The 27,706-nt window shown below is 39.4% G+C and overlaps 1 protein-coding gene across 1 annotated transcript in view; it reads right to left on the bottom strand.

The window, feature by feature from the left end:
* The window catches only part of SPHKAP (SPHK1 interactor, AKAP domain containing), a 43,907-nt gene extending 19,239 nt beyond the window's left edge, over window positions 1–24,668 (bottom strand). The window contains exons 1-2 of the mRNA XM_062499336.1: window positions 24,585–24,668; window positions 18,361–18,471 (exon numbers count right to left, since the gene is read on the bottom strand). Of these exons, the coding sequence (XP_062355320.1) occupies window positions 18,361–18,471; window positions 24,585–24,668 (195 nt within the window). The remainder of the gene's footprint in view (window positions 1–18,360; window positions 18,472–24,584) is intronic.
* Between the last annotated feature and the right edge of the window lie 3,038 nt (window positions 24,669–27,706).

The raw sequence follows: 27,706 nt of genomic DNA, 5'->3' as shown, positions 1-27,706 counted from the left end.
TTTGATGACAAGGGTTTTTGCCACTTCTTTCATTATTCTGAGTTTCAGAGACTCTTTAATAGTAGTGAGATTGATTTCAACAGAAACTTCAGATCTAAAGACCATTTAATATCTGAAGACTTATATTTTATTACATGCTTACTGGAAGGCCATTTTCTAATGAGGAAATCCCTCCTTCACCTCTGAGTTAGAAGCAGGGACTCCAAAACTAGGCTGACTGTGAAGTTTATGAGCGTTTGGCCTTGTCCTCATCTCACCCAAAACCTAACACAAATTCAAGGCGCAGCTGAAACCAACACCTGATTCCAAACAAGATGCAGATCCAAAATTTAATATAAGAGCTGAGTGATATTTTTTTTGCTTCATTTTCAGTGGAGAGGAAATACTTGCCCTAATTCCATGTAAATATCCCATAGAAAATGCTCTAAATTATCCCCTTCAACACTGTTGTGTTAGGCACCCAAGCTCCTCTTGTGTGCCTGCTTTTACACCAAGACAACCCTGATTTCAGTTTATATATGCACATGCCATATGTACAGATTATGGCCATCTGCAGTAACAGCCAGCACAGCAGATGGAAAGATCTAGCCAGTGCTCCCATTATAAACCAAAAAAAAACAAAAAAAAAAAAACCAAACCAAAATAAAACCCAAAAAACAAAACCAAAACCCAGTGAAGAAGAAAGCTTTTTGCCCTTTTAAATAGTTTAATGTCATCTTTACATGAACTTACAAACATATTTTCCAGCCCTTTTACAATTTTAGTAAAAATACTTCTGTGCCTGATAATGTTAACAATCAGAATATGCCACTATCACCCGCTGAACTTAAAAGAAATAGTTATAAAAATTTCTAAGCTGCAAAATATTAAAAATACCCTCTAGCACCGTAGTATGGTGGTTATGTAATGTCCTAAACACATTACAGTTGACTAGACAAACACTTCTCTGACTTTCTACTGGGTTTCCACATGTAAGCATTTCACATACCAACAATAGGTAGTTACCAAAAAGCATTAAAAAATTGCACTCTTGATTTGCACATGAACTTGCCCACAATATGAGGTATGAGTCTGCATGGAGGTGTGTTTGCTTAGGGAACCATTAATTAGACACCAGGGCAAGAGTGTAGGACATCTGGGGCCAGTTTCAAGTCCTCTCCAGCATGGTCACCCGATGTTGAAGGTAGAGCTGTTACTGAGGAGTGTTGTGAAAAAACTACACAGGAGCAGTTGTGTCTTCAGGGACGTTCCAGCCAAACACCTGATTCTCTGATAAACCTTGGTTTGCTGCCTCCATGGGATGAGGGCTCATGTCTTTGCTGTGATGAGCACTGGCACTGCTACCAGCGACACTGACTGCCATCCTAAAGCCAGGCCCTCTCCAAGCAGCCAAAACAATCATCATCTCAGGTGTATATGGCACGTAACTCACTAATACCTCAACAGAAGAAACCTCAGGACAAGCAGGAATATCTAGTATTTTAAGTCACATTATCTTTCTTTCTTTTTAAATTTTTTAATTTGATTTTCAGAACCAAATGAACTTGCACTATAAAACCTGCAGCAGTACTGAATCCTGTTTCCAAACACATTTGTCAAATTCCATTGATATTGATTTATTACGCTTCCAATGCAGTCTTTTAGCATTTCCTGTTCTGTGTATTTTGTAGTTTTAATTAGAGGCAGTTTTAAACAAAAACAGTTTTACAGTGGTGAATGACACTGACAAACTCATCTATTTTTTCCCTTTGCTGTGAGCAGGGGGCAGGACTAGATGGGGAGGTACTGTAACCATAAATTATCTCTACAGTTCCATCCTGGCCTGCTCTGCACTACTGTTTCCTTCTAGGAAGTTCACTGTAGGATATTTTTGTTGGAGGTACTTCACAATGGTGCTCAAAGACAAAATGATCTATTATGAAAAATCTCTCCCTGTTTTCTGCTTACATGATACAAGTTTTAAGCTCTCATTAGCTTGCATTGCTTGATTAACTTCTAGTAATTATCAGGGACACCTCCATCAAAACAAGGCAAAACAACACTAGAGAACAATTAATAATCTTTAGGATGGAAATACTGCATAAATTATGAAGGAAGAGCCAAGTTCAGGTCAGGATTTGCTAACCTCAGTGTAATTCTGATTTTTTTTTTTTCTTTTTGTCAGATGCAGCTTAGTTTAGCTGTAACCCAACGTTCTCCTCATCAAGGTATCTTTAAATGTCAATCCTTTCCCAGCCACTTCTTTACACTTCACATCCTTGACTTCCCACAAACACCTTTTCAGTTCCAAAAATGTGTCTGCTTTCCACTTACACTGATCTACTGTCTGAAAACCATAGAGAAACTTCATATCATCACCTTTTTTTCTGTCTTAGGCAATACTTATTTTGGAGGGAGAAAACAACAAAATTTAAATGGTGTTGCGTAATACAAAAAGGAAACATGCCACCACCCAAATTCAGGCTTTACACAGCGAGATAGTCACCCACAACCCGGGTAGATGCCAGTATCTACTTTTGGTTCAGTAGTTTTTCCAAGTTTAGAAACCCCATTTGCTCAAGAGAGAAAAGTGCTGTTCTTTTGGTGAAAATGTACCAATGCACTGAAATGTAGAACAAAGCAGGATGCTACATGTTCCTAAACCATTTAATGTACAGGCACACTGTTAATAGCAACTTCTGCACTATGCAGATTCTTGTATCAATAGCACAGATCTGGGTGTGACCCCCAAACTTCCTCTCATCAAACCCTCCAGGCATTTCTACTAGGATAGCTCCAGGCAGGTTATAAACACTAACTTGCTGAGCTCTTGAAGAAGTCTTTACTTTTCAGGATCGTATAATAAGAAAATAGAGAAACTTTGTTCGTGGCTTTTCTTCTGTATTTTGCATGATAATTTCTATGACTGGTAAGAAGTGCATGGGGTAAATTCTATACATCAGTGAACTCCTGACCATCTGCTCTTGAGTTGGCGTAGAAATTATGCAGACACCTCACTTCTTAAAGAACTATATATTAAGAAATTCTTTTTTATAAAGTATTTAAGGATGTAAAGTAAACACAGTTTATTTTCCTCACTGACAAATGGCCTTAGGATATAGTTAACCTGGCAAGCAAAGTGAGAGCCACAGTCCTGTGTTCCATGCTGTGAAGGACTACGGTCAACACTTGCTTGAAGTGCTGCAGGAGGTGGGCTTTTTTCCCCCATAAAATCAAATACATCAACATTATACCACCCTCCCAAAAATTTCAGTATCTATTTTAAAAGAAAGGAAGTTAAAATGAAGAGACAAGACTCAAAAATGAGAACTATATACAGATGGCTTGTGCAACCTGAATTTTACCTCCTATGTCCACATTTATGCAATGCAGTATTCCTGCCTGATTCCGTGAATAGAAAGCTGCAAAAAGGGGGAAAATTATGTAGAATCAGAGTCCTTTGTATCTGCCATTTTCTAACATGTGAGCCCATGACTTTATAACCTAGAGAACACTCCTAAACACAGTTTCTTAGTTTCTAATCCATCAATAGCTGGATTAGGACAACACAGTTAAATAGACTATCAAAGTGGTAGCAGGACTTTATGCGGGTGACACAAACTGCTTCATCCCTGTCATTCCACCACTGCCCCCATCCATCTGATCCTCAGCTTTGGCCTAGGTGTCACCAGCAGGCTGGCTTTGGTGCCATACACCTCAGAGAGGCTAAATGTCTGTGCAGATGTTTGGATTTGCAGCAGAACTGTGTAGAACTCTCCATGCTCTGTGCTGTCCTGGTTGGTATGCCAGGATGTAAATGCTGTCTAGAAAATGAGCTTATAGAATCTCTATCTCCCAGAGTGTGCTGTTCTGCTTTTCCCATCCTCCTCTGGACACATCACTGAGTTAATTCATGCCAGGTGCCAATTCAGACACCCCACGAGACACTTAGAGGGAGAACATTTTTGGGACTGCTCTTCTATCTGCCCATAAAACTCATGTTTAATTTCCTACAAACAGAAGTGAAAAAGGTCCCAGGAGAGATCTCAGGAGAAAGTAGTTCTGAGCAGGCAGTTTCTGGGTGCCAAGTTAAAACAGTGTAAATGCCTAAACCTGAGGATGTGCAGGATACAACTGATATGAGAAGGTGAGCCACTGCTGAGCCCAGGACTGAAGGTAGTTCTTATTTGAAAAACCAGCTGCTAAGTGCTGGTGGGAATGCAGTCCTCAGGCAGAGAACTGCAGCAGCAACTGCAGCTCCAGAGCAGGAGAGGCAGCATCAGACTGTGCTTCCCTCGCAGTCAGAGCTCCTCCCATGCCCTCAGCAGTGATTTTGTCCCCTTTAAATGTTACCCTCTGTTGCTGACCAGAATGCAGTGGCAGGAGCAGAAGGCAGCTGTGTGTCAGGACAGCCAGCTGTGCCCTCTCTGTCCTGGTCTGGGTGACCAGGTATGCAGTTCTCCCAGTGCCACTTTTAAATTAACATGCACCTTGCTGCACTTCTTTGCATCTTGCCTTGTTGCTTGTGAGTGACATGCATCTTACACCAGTGCAATGACATTATGATTATTACTTAGCATTATCCTTTGAAATACTAAAGGCTTGGCATTTTACTTCCATGTTGTTTTCCCTCCATATTTTGGTTAGATATTGTTTATTCTCAGGGTGTGTGCTGTTTCTTATACACTATTATTCAGAACACTTTATCCCTTTTTAAATGTAGGACTGTGAAGGTACAGTTTGTGAAGGGGGTGATTGAATTTTACATCAACTGTGATTGCTGTGACAGCTGTTTTAAAGATTTAATGGAATCTTTGACCACAATAATTTCTGCTCTTAGCAATAACTCTGTGATAGGATGGCAGACTTCTAATTCTGAGCCTATTCTCATCCTAATTTCATCTCTGCAAAGTAGAAAAACAATACAGTTGCTCTAAACTTCTATTAGACCTAATCTGAGTCTCCTGGCTCTAGAAAGGTTAGATCACTGTAATTTCCCCACAGCACAATAACAGAATAGAGCTGCTCCAAGGCATTGCTCACTGAAATGATGACTATTTCAGAGAACCTACAGGTGCATGATGGGCTCCCTCAGGAGCTGAAGTCAGCAAAAGCCTGAGGAAAAAATATTGTTTTACCCTGTACTTGTGAGCCAAAGTAAACTGTAACCCACAGAAAATATCAAAGGAGTGGCAGCATGCCAGATTCTGTCCAGAAATCTGCTGTGAGCTTTGTCTCTTTGAAAATGACCCGAATCACTCATGTATTTTTGACTTGTATTAGGATGGCAAAAAATGTCTTTTCCAGCAGATTGTATCCACACAGCCAGTTAGTGTGACAGGAGCATTTGTTTTGATGGCTAGCAAAATGCTGATCTGCAAAGCTCCCAAATAGAACTTTGCATTTATTTTCACTTGTCTTATTTATGCTAATGTGATGGCTAAATAAAAAACCTTGGACTACTTGTGATATATGGATATAAACCTGTGTGTAGATATATACATATTTAATTGATAGTACATACACGTGTACTGTCTGTAAGGTCCCCTAATCGCTGACGTCTCTGTTCTTTAAAATTGCAATTTCTTAACTCTTGTAATTCCAACAGAGTTTCAAGCACCATTTTTTTAGAAAGATAAAAACCAAATACCTGTGAAATGATGGTTTCTATATAAATGTTCTAAAATGTCGCATAAAATCATCTATTAGCTAATAAGGAATCAATCTAATAGTTTTGAAGATCTGAGCAGTTTTTTATCATCTATGTCTGGTAGGACTTGTGTGAAAGGAGGCTGACTGCAAACTTTTTTTGGAAGCTTGTGGCTTTGGTCACTTCACCACAATTATTTACTAAAAGAAAACTTTCATAACTGATATTTGAAGCCTCTATGGCTCCAGCTCTCAGTATAAATTCTACAATATAGTTCTGATTCATGTGCTGAAAAGGTGCTGTCAGGTTTTCTCTGTGACTCAGGCTTTGAAGAGTACAAGTCTCCCTACACTGCATCCTCAGACATTTGTGCTCTTGGTCAAATTCACTGCATTTGATGGGAATCTTGCTATCGACCACTCTCTGACTGCCCCAATGAATATGCACATGTTGGGTGTAAAACTTCCTTCACAGAAATCACTTTGCACCCATCAAAGCCAGGAACAACAACCAGCCTAATATTTCTACCCTTTGCTTGTCTCCCCATTACCATTACAAAGTTAATTTTTTTCCTGTCACCACTTTTATTTATAGACTGGCATCAAAAGGAATTTTTATTGCAGAATGAATAGAAATTATTGCTGCTTGTGCAAGACTAAAGAGTTAATGTACATTTCTGTACAACCTTATATGCCTGCATTAATCTTCTTAATATTTTTGATAGGTCTTATGCTTATTTATTTTCTTTCTGTTTCCATTTAAACGTTAAATAGAATCTCAGAGGACTAGATAATATAACTGTGACAGTTAACAGATCTGATTTCAAGGCCAGTCCAAATAAAAAAAAAAGATTAATATAAACCAATAAACCATAATTGATACCATCATTTAGCTTTGTTCAAGTTAATATTGACTTTTTTCCATTTCCTTAATTTGAAAATTGTTGGTATGGAAAAATTATGGTTCCATCAGACTGTTGCAGGAAGTGCAATGTATTTTTAAAGGAGAATTTGTTCATGAGCAAAATAATAAGTAGTAACTTGAAATCAGTTTGTGGGTTGCTCAGAAGCCAGCCCTGCACCTTATCCTTTTCCTGCCTCCTCTGCCCTCCTGCTCAGCAGGGTGGGCCTGTTACTGAAACACAAGCACAGTCTGCAGACATGTGTCAGTGACCAGGCTGCTCCAGAAAAAAAAGGACAAAACGTCGTAAAACAGGACTTCCGAATTTTAGACGCTTCCAGGGAAAAGATTTCATAGAAACTGTTGAAACTTTAAACTGCCAAAATGCAATGATGCAATAAAGTTTTAACTGTTGTGGTTAATTATAGGCCAGACTCTGCTAAATAACTCAGCAGAAACAGAGGGAAATCCCAAAAGGTCTTGTTTAAAATGACTGAAACCATCACTGGCTAAAAACACTGTACCAAAGGCACCAAAGAATATAAACTATTTGATGGTTTCAAAAAACAAGCCATTTAACAATGAAACCAAGGTGGAAGGCTGACTCCCTGCAGCCCCAAATTCTGATTGTCTTGGCAGTCTCTGCCCAGGCTGGTTTTGGTAAACCAAGAAATACAACTGCCTGCAGGTTACAGAGACAAACAGATGAATTCTTTAATCCTGTAAGCAACTAAAGCAGGAAATTATGATGATGTTTGATTTACAGAAAAGAGAACACTGATGGTACATTACTAAATGAATGCTCAAATTTCTGGGACAGTTGAGTATTTGTTTAATGTCTTTAACACACCTAGATACTTTTATTTGGTACAGCATTGCTCTGAACTACTATAAAAATCAATTATTTTTCTCAAAGACATTTATGTGACATGCAGAAGCACAAAACAAGATTAAAGCATTATAAGCACTTAAATCCATTCTGCTTATCTGTGCACAGCAAACTGTTCTGTGATGCTCTACAGGATTTTTCAGTACTTGAGAAAGATGAGGAAGTCAGTGTGGCTAAGCCTAATTAAAAAATGCAAATGATTTTGCTAAACAAAGATGTCAAGTGAAAATACGCCATAGCAGTGCCTGTGAGAGACGGATCAGACTCAGGTTCTGCCTGCTCCAGGTCTCTGGGGTGTCAGGATGAGCAGGAATTACCAAGGTGTAAGTGGAGCTGTCAGCAGATAGAAAAAGTCAATTGTGCATTATACAACCAGATTCAGGTCTCAGATCAGTGGCTAAAACACCAATATCTGGAACAGTGTATTTGGTTTTGAGTTTTTAAACTGAGCTAGTTCTTCCTCACTTGCCTCTACTACTCTAATTATACTTATCATTTCATTATAATACACAGCATGTTCCATCCCCATCTTTTAATGTGAAATGTTAGTATGAATAATAGTTCAGACCATGTATCTCATTTGTGTTCTGTTTTTCACACAGTGGGATAGGTCTGATGTATTTTGCAGTCTCCCAGGCTTAGGTGCCTTTTATTATGGAATACATTTGGGGGAAGGAGGAACAGGGAGGTGGCACTTTGCAGGACAGCAGGGAAAGTCAGCAGCTCCATGGTTGTCACACCTTATGAATCTCTTCCTGATAAATCTCTACTCAAAGCTTTCTGTGAAGGGATTTCAGGACTGTATCCAGTAGATCAGAAACTATTGTCTCTAGATTATAAACAGGTCCCTTTTCTCCTCTGATTAAAAAATTCTTCACTAAAAGCAGATAATTCTGTAAGTTCTCTCTGCTTTTCAGAGGATGGGGTGAGAATTAAGGGAGGAAGCATGCAGGTCTGATGATGGGTTTTGATTGAGCTCACTTGTATGATAAATATGCACCATTATACACCATAAGAAATTAGGACTGCAAAATCTAACTGATCCGGGTAATTTCCTCAGCTCTTCCTTTTCTTCACCAGGCCCATCCTGGCCCCAGTCCTCTTTCCTGCTTCCTGGCTCATAAAATTAAATTTTTATACCAATACCATCGTGTTTTCTCCCCTTGAAAAGAATTGTTTCACCCTTCCATTCACAGAATTTATATTCAGCATACAAAATCTCGAGCTACTGCTGACCACTGTTACAAGCAACAGAAATTACAGCTTTGTGATGGATACAGTTTGGTGACACTGATGGTTTCTGTCATTTTTAATCAAACCTTTTGGGACTGACCCCCATTTCTCCTGCACTGGACGTGCACAGCATCTGTCTGCTCATGCATGCTCTACAAATTTCAGGGCATCTCTGCCCCAGCAGTTAGACAGTTTATAAATAGATAGAGCTCTAAGGCAGCAAGAATACTTGAAAAAGAAGGAATGGTACAGGTTCTTGTGCTTATGATTCAGTCTGGAAAACAGCTGTTTGTCTGACTGGCTGTGTGAGTGCTGAGATTAGAAAAGTCTGCTTATCTGCTTGTTACCATTTTAAGGCTAACTTTTCAGCATATTGATGTGTAAGCTCTGCCACTGCCACTCTCCTCTCAGTAGACTTTATTAAAAGTGTAGCTCTGTCTGCTTTCTCTGTTGTGTAAGAAAGGTTTGAGTTCACACCCTTACAGTTCCTCAGTTTCATCTCTATTCATAAAACCTGTAGGAACCAGTAAGCTCAAAAGTTTTATTTTACTATTTTATTTGAGCCTGAAATTATTTTTGTTGGTAAACAGGCAATGAGAAACCATAATAATGCATCTATACTTAGGCTGTAATCGCAGGTGTTCTCTTGATTCTTTAGAAAAATTAAACTAATTTAAATCTAACTCAACGAGTTTGTCAAATTACTTTATTGACACAAACCCACAGCTGCTTTGGGAGAATGCCTAATCACATGTATTTTTGGACAGATTTAGGTCTTTCCCCAGTTGAGGTCTGTTTTACTGAATTCCTCAATCCAGTATAAAATAGTAAAGCTATATAATTTCCTCTCACGGAGTTCTTCAAGCACTTTAAGGGAACTAAAAAACAAAAAGGGTGCAGGTGCATGTGTGGATCTGGAAGGACTTTGCTTAGCCAAATACACTGTTCAAGAAGCAAATGGGGAAATTCTTTAAAGTCTCATAGTAAATAAAGGGATTTTAACTGGAAAAATTAATTTGGTGAATTTGATACAAATTCTTCCCATATACTTACAAAAAATTACTTTAAAAATATGACTTCAAGGCTGATGATTCAAGGCTGGGCTTCCATAGTTTCCAGTCTGTTTGCAAAAGACCAAAGAGATGAGAAATATTGGCATCTGCTTGAGGATTGGGTTGGATCTTTTTGGAAATGGACCTGGAAATCTCAGCCTGAGCTAGGTTCCTGCAGTACAATAAGGAGGGGTGTTTTTGGTAATTTCAGTGACCCTGAAATGGGTGGTGATTTCTGTTAGCTCTCTAACTTACAGATGTTGTATGGACAGCTGCAGTGCATCTTTCAGTTCACAGGGCACATGACACACCCTTTGTCTACACAAGGTCCCAACAGAAGCTCTTTGGAGAAGAGAACACCTGTGGCAAAACACTCAGCTGCAGTTAGGTGCAACCTACAGTGGAATCTAAGGTTCCACACTGAGAGCACAAAGCTGTGCAGAACAACTTCCAACCTGCTATGCTCTTCAAGCTCTCACTCTGTCACCGGGCTTGTGTGTTTATCTGTGTGATAAACAACTGCTCATTTCACTCAGGAGCTCTGCTGCCACAGCCAGCAGCAGCCTCAGCTGGAGCAGAGCAATTAGAAACCCTGCCTGGGGGCACACAGCTCCTGCACCCACTCAGATTTCTCAGCTATTTAAAGATGTAACTGTGCAGTCACACACACACACACACACACACACACATGAAGATGAGGATTATCTGAAGCAGGAACGTGCATGTGGCTTTTTTTTTGCATATGGTTTCATAATGCCCAACGTGTCAGCTTTATTCACCTTCCTTCTGGTTTTATAGTAGTCTTTAAAATGCCTTCATGCAGAGCAGTGAGGCTTGTGACACTGCCATTACAAAGCATGTAATGGAAAAGACACTTTCCTGTAATTTCTGGGAAAGAGAGATATCAACCATTACCAAACTTCTAGCTGAAATGTGTGGGTTTCAGGTAATAATATTCAGAGTGTTCCTCCAGAGTGTTCTTCCTACCTTTTTTGTTATTTAATCATTACTATTATTTTGCCTTCTATTACTGCACCTCGGAGTAGTTTTGGGAAGCAGGCAGGATTTTGTTTCATGCCTTGCTATTGAATTGGTGTGCTGTCTTGGGATGTAAGAATGCAGTGAGGGAACTTCCGAAAATGTCTCCTTTTCTTGAGCATACAGGTAAGTATCTACTGAAGAAGTATATACTGTGTATATAGCATACATATAAATATAAATATATATATATATATATATATATACTGTGTATATAGCTTTAAGGATTGACATATTTTTGTGAAGATCTGCAATATTTTTATGAAATAAGGAAATTGTTGCTTTTCTGTTGCAGGTATTTGTTTTTAGATTACAATTTCCTTTCCTCCACTGAACAAATTCTGATGACTTATTTTCACTGCCATTGACTCTCATCACTTCTTTTGGGGTCATTAGTAGTTATCACTAATATGCAGAGTGCACATTTTTAGTAGATAGGAGACTTGGAATGAGAGATGCAGCTCTCTCCTCCATGCACTGTAAAATGTGACTTTTGTATTTAAATGGTTAAAGAGGATCTTGAGCTGGAATAGGTCTTATATGAGATGTTTGAAATAGCCTGATAGTGACTCAGAATTAAAAAAAAAAGTTTTTAGAAGACAGAGCTAATCATCCATTAGCATTTGGATGCAGTGCTTGTCTTGCATTAATTTCCATCTTGCCAAAATGATTGCGGCTGACGAACCAGCTGTGAAATGTAGAAATTAAAATATTAGTTTGGAACTACTAGATATGCCCTCTAGCTGCTTGCAAAAGGATTTGCATGAATGAAAATGTGAAGCAGCACTATTATACAGGTGGGAGAATTTCTGTCCCCTCTTTCTCCTTGTCCCCCCTGCTTTCTGTGCTGAGCATGATGTCACATCTAGGGAACATCCCTTGGGCCAGTGGGGGTCTGCTGTCCCAGCCTGCTCTGCACCCAAGTGAACTCACTGGTGGGGGCATTACAAGGGAAAAGGACTTAATTATGTGCAAGCCCTGCTCAGGAATAGCAAAAGCATCTCTCTATTATCAACCCTGTGTTCAGAAGAAATCCAGAACATAGCCCCACACTAGCCACTGTGAATGAAATTACTTCCAGCACTGCACACAGTGGTAACCTCAGAGTATGAAGCAGCTCAGGCCCATCTTCTGTACTGCAAATAACTCAAAAAACTTCATGACAGGTATCTCTCAGTGGTGTACAGTGGTATAAGGTACCTTCCTTATCTCACCAAAGTCATCAGCCTACCATCAAAAAATCCATTTGTGCTGAAGTAGGACCATGGAACTCTACTGACAGTTTCTCTGCCCAAAATTACAACAGGATGCAAGGCAGGTTGAGGAAACATTAATTTGAAATGAGATCTGAGCTTTCCTTCTGTTGTGTGGTCCTTTGCATGATTGAGAGAGGCAATTTCCATCTCTAGCTGTGAGTGGAGGAATGGAGGAAGTCTATTTCCCATTCTTGCCCTATATTTTCATTGGGATGGTCACAAAAGCCACATTACTCCTTTCAGTTTTCATGTAAAAGCCTCTCCTGTGAGCTGCACAATTGCTATCTAACATGAGAAAAGGTTTCCAATCACTCTTCTTGCAGGCCCTAATGGAATGTTTCCAAAGGAGACAACTGAGTGCATCTCCTGTATGAGCCACTGAAACTCACCTAAATAAGGTCCTGACATGACTTTCCCTTGTCTCCCCAGCCCAGCGTAATTCTCTTTTAGGTACACCTTATATGTTGTCAGAAGGATATGTTGCACTCCTCTCCTTCGAGCATTTTTAGCAATAATGTGTTTGAAATTTAGTTCAAATTATTCTTCAGAAAGTGCTTATCACAAATGACTTGGTAGATTTATGGTTCTTGATATTTTAGAGACTATCCCTATTTTAATGGCTGGGCTGCATTAATGAATCTTCCCAAGTTATCTCTTCATAATCCATTGCTTCAAAACCAGCTGTGAATATTTTCTTCCCATTAAAGCTTATTCCTTTGGGTTTCATGTAATTAATTGCCACTTATGACTTAGAGAAAATATTCCAATAAATATTTATGCCACATGCACCATCTACTCTCTCCAGTGCCCTGTATACTTAATGTTTAACAAATTTCTGTGAACCTCAGCCTGCAATTCATATTAGAGGGAGCCTGTGGTTGTAACAGCAGCACAGTCACAGATGTCCACTCTGGAGGCAGTGTAAGAATCTCATTTCTTGATAAAGCAGGTCATGGAGGCACTGAGAATAAGCTAGAGTGGAATGCTGGAGAGGATACAGCTGCAATGCCATGCTTGATCCTCCCAGTGCTTATTTATAGTTTTGTCAGACTAAGGTTAAGCATCCGCTTCTCTTAAGCACAGATAAAAAAACACTGCAGTGTGAGACTACCACGGAGGGACAGGAAAGAAGAGGACAGATCTAGACCGAAGATTAAAGACTGTCACAAGCCTGAAGTGACAGGAAAGAGAAGAAAATCTATTGTTAGTCTTCCACATTCTGGAATTCATGAGGCAGCTTTTGACTGCTGTAGGATATACGTGTGGTACTGAAAATGTGGAAGTGCAACCCTTTAAGGGCATATTTTAATTCTGTCTTAACATTAGCTCATATGTGAAGATGTATTTTTCAGAGCCATGTACAAGAGCAGAAAATGAAAAACATGTTTTACAGATTATACAAGTAATCCTTTCAGTGGCCTTTTAAGCAAGTACTCAGTCTGCCTGCACTGAGCTCCATAAGGTAGAGAGCCACTGGTGAAGAGGAGGGGTTTTATTTCCCTGTGCTAGCCAGAGAGGGGCTCTCTGGAAGGTACAACTCCTTACCACAGCAGCATGAACACCCACACATGCCTGAGGAAGGACTACAACTCAATGCCACAATTTAGCCTGCTGCTGTTGATTCCTGCACCTCGTCAGGATGTAATTAAGGTAACGTCAAGCTGAATAGGGAGATGAGACTTAAGCCTAAAATATCTCCAGTAATTATGGTTTAGATCTGGAAAGCAACAAATAGATTTTGATTTCTGAAAGAGACAATGCTGTTCCTGAAGATGGTTGAATAATTACGAAGTGAAAGGTAAAATAAACACCCTTGTAATTCCCTGTCTATGACATAGTGCTGGGGTGTGCAAGCAATCTCCTGAGGGAGGAAAAAGGTCTTAGTACGTAGGTCTGGTGGTTTTAGGCAGGAAAGTAGGACTTTGCTATGTTAGCTAGGAACTGTAAAACTTCACTCAAACACAGTAAAACACAGCACCTGTTTCAGCTGTGCATGGTCACTATTCAGGAACATGGCTTTGTTTTAAAACGAGCCAACAAACAAAAATCTCTTCCTTTGGGATTCAATATTGCACTTCTGTACTTACCTGAGTAAAAAGCCTTGTTGACTACTACTGGCCCTGGGAATAAGCCTTCTTTCTGAGCTCCTGTAAGACTACACCATCACTCTTCAGTGAGTGCATGCTCTCATTCTTTGGACACTCTGAAGAACATATGGGATACAGGGGCCCTGACTAAGGGATAGAAAATGTTCCTGACACAGTATCTGCACTATTGTTAGCAAGGTATTGTTAGCAAGGATGTAATCTAGTATCAAGGATTAATGCAAAAAAAAAAATAAAATCTGTGTATTTGTACCTAAGCATCAAAAGACATGTAGTGCCATATCTTTAAAAAGACTTGGTGAAGAAAGGATTGAAAACTACTCATAATCTATTTTAATTCAAGTGAAAGCTGCTGTCCTTTGTATCATCAAAATACACCTTGCCAGAGATTTTTCCTTTCTGCATATGTTATCATTCAGTTTGAATTAATTTGTGGGAACTGTTTCCTGGATGTTTTTGTTCCATCCCTTGAGTGAGCACTGGCATTTATCTCACAATGTGGTGAGATGATTCAAGGAAGACTTGGCTAGAAAAACTAATTTCTTAATTTCACAGTTACTTTTCTCTCTGAAATTATTTACCGTGCATTTGTACAAATGCCAGGGCAGTAAATGAGATGAAGCAGGAGCTGGAGGAGGAGGTGAGACCACAGAAGCCCTGATTTGACCAGCTCAAATTAGTGCATAATGGCATCCTTAACCTCCTCCTGAAGTTTGAAAGCTTGATGGCTAAACTGCAATGAAAGTGATAATGCTGAAATACCTGCTAGGACAGCAAAGCCATGCAGTTGCAAGGCAAGCAACTGGTTCTGAAAATCCAGCTGCTCTGATAGCAAAGTGACATTCTTCACTATGTTAGTGAGAGACACCCACACCATATGATCCATCATCACGTCACTTCTTTGCTTTGGTAATGATCTGGTTTCTCTCTCACTTGTCACTTCACTAAGGTGAAGCATTCTTTGAAAAGCTCAAGTTTGTCTCCTAGGCTGGGTATGTTCTCCTGCACTAAAATAACCAGATTACAACCCTCAACTGTAATTATTTCTCCTTCTGCGCTGCAGATGGATTAGGGTTTTTCCTAGTGGCATAAGCCCACCTAGTGGTTGCTTCTGTCTCCACTGTCCCACTCCCTCAGTCACAGTCTTCCACTCTCCTTTGTGCCTTCATCACCATCATCAACAGACCACTTCCCAAAAAGCGCCAATGGCACAGGGGCACAAAAAAGCAGCCAACAATTAGAGGTGTTTTGCCATGGCTGAATGCGACTGAAGTTTGGGCTGCTGTCCTTGTCCTTTCCCTCTGCTCTGGCCATGTATTCCCACTGCTCCCTTGGGCTGGATCTAACCAATATCCCACTGCCTATATCTATACATACAGCATGCATTAGGAACATTCCTGAGTGAGCATTTCTGTAGTTACAGAGTAGGAGCACTTGCAAATGGAAAAGCTGCTGGACTATTTCAAAAATATTTCAAAACATTTAACACTTTATTGAAACTGTTCTCTCATCCATCTGCCTGCAAATCCAGTTTTTTTGCTCAGCTTTAAGAAGATATAAAACAATTCAAAATGAGCCCTTGCCACATCCTTACTCTTTAAGAGGTGTTATCTTGTTATGCTAAGTAAGAAATGAGCACTGTTTCTTAGTGCTTTGTTTTAATTGAACAGCAGGTATTTTCCACCTTCCATATCCATCACTGCCATTTAGGGGTGCAAAGTTCCTGCTATTCCAAGATATTTGACAAGCAGTTTGTAGGATTTTTGCCAGTCTGGAAATCCACTGTCCCTTTTAAAAAGGCACGCTGGTTGGGAAGGAGAGGTTCTACCTTCCTGCATCAGTGCTTCTCAAGGACAATTCCGTGTTAGGCTTTGTGGAGTGGGAATGTCTTTCTCCCAGTCCCCATACTGGGAAAGGATGGTCATACAAAGAGCCACTGGGGTGTGATGATTTTGTGAGGAGATCACTGAAGTCTGGGTCCATTTTGAGAGAATTTTTTTTTCAGTGCAAATATAATTTCTAATGGCTTTTTGCTGGCCTGGAGCATGAAAGGCTGGAGAATTTATTGAAAATTCACTTACGAGAATCTTGAACCAAATTAATGCCAAATATCCTGCAGGACTATACCACCTTTTATTCCCCCTTCATTTAGTTTTGTATCCTGTTTTTTTCCTAAATAACAGTTTCATGACCATGTTCGTGAGGAATTCCTAAAAGAAAATTAAGATACATCTTTAGCAGTGTGGCAATACCACCTTAAACAAGGAGATACTGTAGAAATATTGCGAAGAAAAGTGTTAAATCTTAGCAACTGCTAAGATAAAATCATAATTGACATTTCTGAGTGCAAGATGAAGAGACTGTGCTTTAGGAGAGTCCAGTGCTAGAAAAAAACTATAAATAGTGAACTAAGCAAAAATATATTTTTATGTGAAACTACTGTTATTTTGTGAGGTCACTCCATGGGGTAAGAAGAATGTCACATTACAGAAATTTTAATTGCATTTATAAATCAGTTTGTGGAGCTTATGCATGATTATGTCTCACAAATCCATGCATTTTATTCTATTAGGTGGATTTTGATTAAGCTCTCATTCTGTAGAAACAAACAAAACAAGACATGCATAATTAAACTACTTTCAAAATACTACCTGATCATATTAGCAGGAAACTATGTATCCTAATCTCAGTGGTAAACTGCTGCTAAACAGTACCACTGTTAATTGAAGTAAGTTTAATGAAATGTGTAGCAATTAGACACATATCCTCCAAAGATTAAAAAAAACCCTTATAATAATGATGGTGCAGAGGAAAAAGCTCTTTGAGGCAGTTTAACATTTTAAAGCAGACAGCATGGTAAAATCAGAAAATGTTGCCTGAAATAAAGAAGTTAGCAATGGCATCGTCTTTCTGTAACGACTTAGCTTTGCTTGGTATGTCCAGCCTATCAGAGATAATTTCCTCTAAGATTCTATGCAAAATTGAGCAAAAAAGTCAAAGCTCAACAGGTCAAAAAGCAAGCCATAATTAATTCTTATATTATTATTTGAGGTAATAATTTCCTCAGAGGAAATAAGCCTTATTTTTAGAATATTAAATACTAAATAGTAAAATCAAGTGACTGTAGTAAGTATGTTTTGCATTAAAAGTAATCCCTTCCTATATGAAAAAACAAGGATACCACAGATTACCTGCCTGATGAACCTGCTCTGGTTAAGAACCTGTTCAGGTTCTCACCTTGTAAGGTTGCTCGCTTGCACACTGGGAGTGGGTTGTGTGTTTTGCTCACTTTGTTTTGTGGAAACTGATAGACCGGCGCTAAGTATGACTGAACTAAGCCAAATAACCTCTGACCTAGATGTCACTCCTGCTGCTCTCAGGCACTCTGCATCACCCCAGGCATGAAGCCACCATGGGATGGAGGTTCAGTTTCCTGGCAGCAGCAGTCTGGCTTCATCAGCTGGGCCTGAATGTCCATGTCCTTGAGGGAATCCCAGATGACTCCATGAGAGCCCTCAGCTGGTCTTTAGGCTGTGTGCAGCACAGGCAGTGTGTTTGAGATAAAGCTGATCTTTTCTAAAGCCCTTCTTTCTCACTGAGACCAGAGAATAGCATTCTGAGGAAAGATCTGCTCTTCTGAGTCCTCCATCAAGTAAAAAACTATTAAAAACATAGCCATATATTTCCATCCAGTTTCATGTAGACAGTTTATAAAGCAACATAACTCCTATTTCTTCATGCACATTGTTAAACAAAACCTGGTCTTAATAGCATTATAACCCACAATAATGAGACTGGAATTTAATTTCAAGTGCAAAACAATTCTGTTTGAGCTCTTCAGCAGCTTCCCCTCATCTAACATGGAAAAAGCTTTTTCTCCTTAATTGTGTCTCTCTGCTTCCAGGAACATTGAGCAGCCTTTTAAACATCTGCTCTTTACCTGCCACTTAACAAGTTATGGTTTGGAATAATTTTCTCTTTGGTTTATTTTTTTTTCTTGAGAGTTGCAGATTATGAAAATAAAAAAATATAGAGAGCCACCAAAGTGTGAAAGCCAAATGTGGGGAAACCTCTGCAGTAGTCTTTATTAATGCACTCTGTATAGAAGTCTGTATTTTTAGTTTATATGTTTGCTTTTAAAAGAAAACTGGAAATTACAGACTTTTCTTAGTTTAACATGTACTGTTGTCAGCCCCACACCCTACCCAAGTAAATCTGAAGGAACTTTTCTCCAGAGGAGATGGCAGTGAGTACTTACTGATGTACAGTTGCTTTCCAACTTGTCTTCTACAAAGCCAATTTGGCATGGTGTCCTCTGATTCTGCAGCCAGTAGTCTGTTGATTCTAGCAGACTGTTGCTGCAGAGAATCTGTTAAAATAGTTAAAAACAGTTAAAATAATTACAGTTCTTTCTGAGTGCTATTGTGCTTTGGGGGCCTGAATCTTACTGTTGTAACTCAACGGAAATTTTCTTGACAAAATTGTTTGGAACAGGGTGGGGGGAGAAAGATGGACGAGACAGACCTGTTTGGTTTGGTCCATTTACTGCACCTTTAGTCACATCACTTACATATCCCCTAAAGTACGAGCCTATTTTCTTCCAGAACTGGGACTCTTTGGAGATAGACACTCGAAGGAAATGCCCAAATCCAGTATTTTTATTGGAAAATATTGCTATGAGTTTTGTTCTGTGTTAAAGTGATAAACAGACATTTTAGGAAAACTAATTATTCAATTACACCAGAATACACAAATTTGCAGCCTTTATGACTGACTGTATCTCTCCCCACAGCAGATCAGCACTATTCAGTCTGTCAGCAGCCTCATTTCTGGGACTTCCAAGGCTCCAAACTCCTTCTAAAACAAATTTTTCTGTTTTCTGAGAAGCTGGAGTACTTTGGGCCTTCTGTAATGAGTCCTGATGCCAGTCAGCACCCTGAGACCAAACCTTTGTGTTTAATCTCTGTCTTGACTTAGCCCTAGAGCTTGTGCCACAGCCTCCACTCAAACAAAACCAAAATGGGGCTACAGAGATCTGCAGACTTTAAAGAGGCAAAGCCAGTCTGTGAATCTCCTGCTAACATTAAACTGAATTCTTTACTTTCTGCCTCTGTACTAATATTCTACCATGAAGAAGAGAGACCATTAGTATCTTTAAAGCAGCTAGGGAACAGCAGGAAAAATATTGGTGCACCATTGGTGCTACTTACAGAACATTTTCTATAGCTTATCATCTTCCCTAGGCAGCAATGTTAAGAAGTATGCTAGTGAAATAGATGTGTATTTTATATTTTTACTTCTTGCAATTCTTGTATTACATAGAAACAGCCTGAACTCTAATTTTTGCACTTTTAATAACGATATTTAAAAATATAAAATTGTTGCTATACCTAGGGAAAGAAAATCTATCTACAGTACTTTCCTTTACTTGACTGCATATTTGGTATTGACACACATTTGTCCTACTTCAAGAACACCTGATCTCTAAGCCTAGATCCCTTCCTTAGCAAGGGAAGTGAGAAGAACTTGTGGGGCCTTCTCACTTCTCAGGGAAGATGAATGACTGTGGAAAGCTCATCTGGCCAGTTGACACAGTTTCCTAATACTTGAGGGCATCCAGAAGCTTATTACCACCCACAAACTAACACCCAGTCTCATTTTTATCGTTCTGGTAGAAAGTCAGTTACACTGCTAATATTTCACTCCCTGTATTATACTGATTGCTGAATGAAAGTCAGCAGGGGAGGATGAGGAGGTAATGGGGAACACTGCAATCCCTGAGCTTGGATTGCTTCAGTGCCCTTCTCTGGTGCTCTCCATGGAGACTTTCCACCTTTGTGGTTGTTTCTCAGTACATCAGCCTAACCATGGGTTTTCTTCCAAAGAGCTTTAAAATTCAAATTTAAGGTTCACAAAATACTCAGAGGAAGTACTGTGCCCAAAGACTTTCTTCTGAGAATGCCAAAGGCTCATGAATGCTTCACATGAACACCAGCATCTTCCTGGGGGCTGCTAGCTAATCTTGCTTACCAATGCAACCACTCTGCACTCAATAAATTTTATAACCTCCCATCTCAGTGCAAAAACATTCCTGCCATCGTAACTAACTCTGAGATTAGATGGGGAAAATAATATACTTCATATCCCAAAGAAACAATTTCCTGTTAGTGTAATAAACTGTTGTGTGGGTTTGGTTTTTTTTTTTTGAGGAAATCTTGGAGCATTATGAACAGATTGGCAAAATCTAGAATACAGCATTATTTTGCTCTTTCTGAAAAATTACCATTCTCTGAGCTTTATGAAGACAACATAGAATTGAACATATACAAAACCACACAACACACTCACATACATATGTGATTTCAGATTTAATTAGATTCTAGACATTCTCATCCTCAAGGGCTGAAGTTCTAATAACCTGTTAAAATTTTGCATACACAAGAAAGAGGTCTTTTTAGCTCAAACAGCTTTTGCTGTAACAAGCAATCTTGTTTCATTTCCTTAAAGATCACAGTGAATTTTTCTTCAACCTTAATCACTTTGGATCTTTCTTTCCCAAAATTCTGACAGTTTCTAAGAAACTGTGATAGGCAGAAATTTGTCATGCAGAAACAAGCTGCAGATATCCTTGGTGCTACTTGTCTTTGTCTGGTGTGCATTTTGGAGCAGCTCGATCATAGCAGATGTATATTGTGCATGATAAACCCATGAAATGAGATGGGAAGTCCACACTTCACCCACTTTGGTAGCTCTAACTTCCTTTCAGAGAATGTTTTTATCAGGAAGCAAATACTGGTAAAGCAGCAGCAGAGGAATAACTCTCCTGACCAAATGTCTTGGTCTGGTCAGGTCAGGTCACAATTGCCAAGCTTGAGTCACTCCAGGGTGGTTTATAAGTTCCAAGGCTTTATATTGCATTTAAATTTTTGTATGCATCTTTTCATAACAGACTTTGAAGTCAGGGGTAGAAATTACTACATGGAAGTTTTGCACAGCATGTGGTTTCCAAGCAACCTCAAGCAGATGAACACCATTGGTAGGATTACATTTTCCCTGGGCCAGACTCTGCTCTCCTGTGTGTGAGGAGCTCTGCACACACACTTGAGGATGTATCCAGAAGTGCAAAGAGGGGTGAATAGGTGTAACATTTTTAATACTGTAGGCTGCGGAAAATAATTCACGACAATTTGGATTTGTACAAGACAGGTGAAAAATAGAACCAGATATGCTTGAGTCCACACAGCAGAAGCTGGCAGAGGTCAGCTGGTCAGATCTAAGGAACAGAGGTTGGCTCAAAATCATACGGAAATGGCCCCAGAAACTACTCTGAAAAGAGTTCCGTGGGAATGGGGGAATGCAGGAATGTGTGCCAGAGGTGTCTTGCACATGGTCTGGTTTTACGCAGGTCTGAGTGGTGCTCAGGAGATGGAGGTTTGAGTCAGTGGTGGCAGGAGTGAGGGGTAAACCTTGGATCAGGTTAAACTCCATCTTATGAAACACAAGTTCTTGCATTAGGACCATTCTAGACGTGATACTGTTCAGAGCTTTCCCGTTTTACTTCTGTGGAGGAAAGATAATTTGGGCCACCCTGCAATGCTGGTAACAGGTAGGGTTACACACACCTGCTGTGCAAAAATGTATCTCTAGAAGCCATGTGAACTTTTGGGCATATTTCTTTGGTAACAGACAGTATTATTGTGGACAAAGACACATATATGGTAAGAATAAATGGAATACTTCTTACAGCCTCTTGCTATTGTGAGGCAATTCTCCCTGTTAAACAGGTTCATGTGTTTAGACAAAGTGGGAGTTTGCACATGCATGAAAATTTGATGGTATATTCATGCTTTTAAAAGAACATACTTAACTTCTTATAGTAAAATAATATATGACTGCTATGATCAAAAGTGTATGAGCTTGAAGGAGTCAATCTAAATTAACAGAGCTAGTTAATTAATCAAAAGCAATGTGAGAACTGGTGTTCTTTGTATCTCTACCAGCATATTACCACTGCCATTCTTGCATTTAAACATTTTTTCAAAATACACTGAGGTGATCTGTCCCAAATGGCAAGAAAACTAACCCTCTTCTTGAGCTGTCAGTCTGCAGTCCTGCACTTTAAGGCAAACAGTATCACTTGCCAAATTTTTATCTTCCTGTCCTGTACTTCTCTTCATTCTTCATTCTTATTTAATTAAGACAAGTGCAGGGCCAATCCCACTGACACATTGTTAAGATTTTTGCTATCATCTGAAAACTGAAAGCAGAATTTGATTCATTGACCATACTCATGTGACAGCTGCACACACACTATACTGCTGTATATCTGGTTTGGAGCAGGATCATCACACTCAGAAAATAATTCAGGATGAATCTGCATCATGCACTAAATGTGAAATCAGCAGTAATTCATGGTTCTAAAAAAAAGTTTCCCACTCTCATCTAGAGACTCAGCCGTCAGCATTACTCAGTGTGTTGTGAATCAATGAACTAAATCAGTCTCTAGCAGAGTGTGTATTAGAAAAGTCACTCTTTCCCAGAGGAAAATACTGCATATGAGTTTAGTGTAACAGCTTCCTGCTCCCTGATTTAGATCACAAGGCATTAAAATACAGTAAATATCTATAACGGAGACAGCATTAAAAAGGCTCTGCTCCACAAATGAAACATCTGTGTCTTCGTGACTGAACATCTTAATTGCTTTGGTTAATTACTACTCATCAAAAAAAGATAGGAAAGTGGGACATACAGAATAAAACGAGATATCAAGGGGCACATCTTCTGCATTTGTTTAGGTTGGTCTGTGTAGTAACAGGCTACATCTCATATGGTTTCTGACAGGAGCTATTCATGCCAAATATAATTACTCAAACCCGCAAGTCAACTGCTTAAACTGTTCCCTTGCAGCAGGACCCCACAGCATTTCACTCCACCACCAATTACACATTTAACTTCAAAATCACCTAACACAGGCTAGAAGAGAATTCTTCACCCTTTTCCACACACACAAAAAGTAAACTTTCTCTGACAGTGGTGTAAAGAAGTCCAAAACATCCTGCTGTTTGTCAGAACTATTGTCAGAAGAGAACAACTTCTTTTAGAGTGCTGACAATCATAAAATGGACTTATTTTAAAATGAACAGCTCAAATGTATGGGATTGGACAGGTGAAGCAGCTCTCAACCATGTGATACAGGCTACCCTTTAAAATAAAGTGATACTTCTGAACATGACCAAGCAGGAGCCTTTTTTTTGTAAAGGCAGTGGTGGGACTTAGTGCTGTGCCACTGTCCTTCACTCTTACATAATGTAAACAACTCTGAGATTAAATAAAAATTTAAAATGTTTTCCCACACAGTAATTTTCTGCCTATATGAGGATTCCAATTACAGTCAGCAGCATTTTTAAAAACCAAGTATTATTTTGCAAATGAACACTTTGATCAAATGAAATATTGACACTTTATCTTTTAGCCATGTTGGGGTGAGGAAGCCCAGTCCCAGCATACATGTCTTATCGAGTTCTCTTTCTGTATCAATGATATTATATCTAACAAAATTTCTGTGTGCAGTTTTCAGTATAAGGAAAATAAATCTTTAACATCTACATGTTTTATCCTTCACTCTTCTTACATATAACAAACAAAAAAACTCCAAACCCAGAAGGAAAGCATTATTAAAAGTCAGAATTATGAGAGGACTGAATGAACTGTAAAAGTTTAAAAGAATGCTATTTTCAGCTCTAGAATTATGCCTGTGTGAGACAGTAGAGCTCTGAGGTTTAATGCAAAGTGAGATGTGGAAGACAGCCTGTCCTCTTCAGTAGTCTCTGGTAGTGTCCCCTTCCCTCAGACTGTACTGCCATAAAAAGGTCTTCACCTTTGTATTATCAGTTGTACTGAAATTAGCTACATGCACAAAATGACATTCAACCTCTCCTAATGACATACATACACAGAGATGTGTCACTTTATTCCCTCCACATGCTCTAAATTAAATTATTACATATAAACCTGTTTCCTTGTTTTAGAAAACAATAATAGCAGTCTGTACCATCTCTTTTTGTAGAAACCATTCCAGTCAAAGTTTTTTCATGAAGGACCCTCCATTGCATTGACTGAGAGATGCAAAGTTCTGTCTGGGTCCCAGAAACTTGTCATTTATTCCAGAGCAGTCCTGAAGGTATTTGTGCTATGCACTGCTTTTATTTCATATACTGAAATGTCAGATAATGAGGTAAATTAGAAATGTTCAATGGGAGTTTACCTCCAAAATATGTATAATGTATTTTGGGACCAGACAAGTATAGACCAGGCAGACAAAACTTGCAAGATACTATAACACCACCATTAAGTTATTTTTCTGTATCAAACCTTTTCTAAGTATCACTTAAATTTTATATTCCTCACTAAAGTTGAAAGCTAAAAAGCAAAGCTATATATATATATACTAGACTTTGAATATAAGATAAACTTAAAAGTTACCTTCTTACATGCTGTGACAGAGCTTCCCAAACTGCTTGCAGAGCTGTCTGTGCTGCTGCCTTGGCGCTCTGGGACTTCATGCATCAGTGGAGATTCAAAGTTGCTGAAGAACAAAAAAGAAACAAGCCCCCAAAAATCTTTCCAGTGACTCAGCTACATAAATAACTCAACACCAAAACACAGGTCAGTAAAGAGATGTAACTTAGAATACTAGATGCTATTTGTATTCTCCTAGCTGATGTTATTAGTCTATTTATTTTTAGTTTTCAGTTTTTGGAAGAATATCCTGAGCTACACACTTTGGATATAAAATAACAGACTGATGTCTTTTGAAGACTAGAGGAAAGCATAAAACCAGACCTGCCTACAACCAGACCTGTCTGTCTTGAATGCCACTGTAAAAAGTGGTACTAGCCTGTTTTCACAAGCAGGCAGCTTGGAGCAGCAAATTAAATACTTGCTGCATCAATTCTGCTTGGTAAACAACAGAAATATTTGCTGCATTTTTACCTGCCAGGACAGAAGTAAAGGGGCAATGATTACAAAGTAAAGAACACAACAGGAGAGGCAGCATTCTGTAATCCAGATGGAACAGCTCTATACACTGTAGGTTCAGGGCTAAGGTAAGTCATGCACATATTCTGTTTTGTGGTTCAGTGGTACACAACAAATATATTTACTTTGGGACTGCGCAGACACAAAGCACAAAACCATAAAAACTAGTTCCTCCAGCCAAATTATTTGCACACACAGCAAGAACCAACCCTCACACTTTTCTTTTGGAACAGTTCAGGCCAGTCTTCAAAGATCTTCCATTGTATAATAATTACATTGGTCCAGAATTAATGAAGCTTCTCCTTCTCGTCATGACATGATCACAGTTAAAGGCCACATGTGCTAAAGGACGATTTATCTGGGAACGTACTAGGGCTAAAGTATCCTACACAATCATGTTCTGCTTCCCAGACTGGGTCTTTGGAGTGCTTTTAATTATTGCAAGTCACCTATGGGGATAGATGGAACATGTTGCGATGGACCATAGAGTGACAAGGTCACCATGGCTCAAGTAATAATCTCTCATTGGTTCCAATGGGACAACAGCCCACGTGCAACCTCCTGCTGTGCCCAAACCTAAAGTAGTTTTCCTCAGTCACCTTAAACCAGTATGTTAAAAGGAGGCCATTCACACTTACTTTTTTTCTGGAATTCAGAGCCAAGCATGATTAAGGCTACCTTTCCCTTAAAGATTCAGGCATGCACCTTTCACCTGATACTGCTTAGGACTACCTATGAATATATGCATTTCCACTGGAAAGGAACTTTAAGTTCTGTAAGTATCTAGATGTGCTGGAACTCGAAAACTGAACAAAATATATAAAACTAATTTAGGACTTGTTAATTGCTAGCTGGGGGGGAAGGTTCATGGATCACATGGGAGGACTGAATACAGATGGACAAGAGAGACCAGAGGGTTAATTGACTTCGCTTGGAAAGTGTCTTACTTGGTATTCTGGAAGATACCAGCATCACTTGTACTTAGAAAGAAGACTTTTGCCTGTTTACAAAACTCTGCTTCATTGCTCAGATGATAGAGATACACAGTAATATTTCTGGGCAGTAATTCTGGCATTTGACACAGCAAAATGACATTTTATAAGCCTTATACTGAGTTCTGTAACAGAATGAGGGAAATTAAACACATGAAGTAAATTTTGGCTTTCTATCTCCATTTAAAGTAGGAACCTCATATTCAGATGGTGAAATCTTATGTAAGTTAAGTATCCTCCTTGATAAGCCCACATTGAGATGCAGCCTTTGGACGAGGTAGAACTCACCACTCCCAGCAGAAGCTGTGCACTGCCTCTGTTTATAAGGTGCATCACCTCTGCAATCAAGGCTGACCTGCAGGTTGGAGTACAAGGCCTGTTGTACTGCCGAGACTGAGGGGCCCTGCCACAGGGAGCTGATGGGCTGATGATGACTATCTGCTCTCAGTTCCACGGTCTGCAGGGAACTGAACTTCGGTGCCCGAGTGTTGCCGAGTCTAACAGCAAGAAAGATAATTTGACAACTACCTGAAGGCCTTCTTTGGAACTTAATTTAACAGTAGAAACAGAATATCACATTAACGCATAGAGCTGAAGAGTCACATTCTGGAGTATCAAGAAATCTGTGGTATCTCTGGACAGTATTTCAGCAAGGGCTAGCACATGACATGTCCCATACAGAAGTAAAGCTCTCCTCCAAGTCATGCGGAAAGTGAAATGATCTGTAAAAGCTTCTTAATCCCTTAAAATCTGTGTTCTTTTCAAAATAAGCCCACTTTTCATTGGCAAATATAGAAATACTTGTTAAAAACACATGACAACTGAAATAAATGCCATTAAATATTTTACATGAGACTAGGCTCCCACTGAGACTAAAGTTCAGACTGGAAACCCAACAGCCTTTGGTGTTCCCAAAATTTGGTAAACCTAAATCCTCTCATCACCTATCCCAGTCCTCAGAGTTGTATTTCACATCCAGCTGATTACTTGGAGCACAGGAAAAAATCAGCAACCATGTTTCACAGGACAAGGCACAATACATTTACAAGTATCTCTAACACTTTCAGAGCTTCTCTTTTTGTCTTGGGTTCCCATCTCCTGTTTGGTAACTGTAGAGCAGAACTATTCTCATGCTGCACTGCAGTTCAACTCCTGAATTGTGCCAGGGACAGGAACTCTGGGCTCCCACCGCCTGCAAACAGCTTCAGGGTTAGGGTTCAGTCACTGGAATGCCGAAAAATTTTAACAAAGAAGTGTCAGAGTAGGAGAGCTACATTCAGTTTTAGACTCCACAGGCTCTTCCTTATGGAGTTTACGGCTACATAGTTTCTAGAAGCAGCGTAGGGAAACCCGCTCCTTCTGGTCAGTCAGGTACATGAACCCCCCTAGGAGTGGCACAAAGGACATTTGCAGCAATGCAAACTGATGGGAAAATGAGCCCCCAGCTGTGCTTCTGCAGGCTGGGAATTCAGTACCACAAATGTGAGTCTTCCATAACTCAGGGAGGTGCAGTATGAGGTGCTGCATAGATACCTTCAGGGGCACCAGTCTTTCTTCCAACATGGAACACGGATT

Source organism: Cinclus cinclus, chromosome 10 (assembly GCF_963662255.1).
Source record: "Cinclus cinclus chromosome 10, bCinCin1.1, whole genome shotgun sequence".
Taxonomy (NCBI): Eukaryota; Metazoa; Chordata; class Aves; order Passeriformes; family Cinclidae; genus Cinclus; species Cinclus cinclus.
The sequence above is the reverse complement of the archived record's forward strand: the minus strand, read 5'-3'. Positions and strand labels throughout refer to the sequence as shown.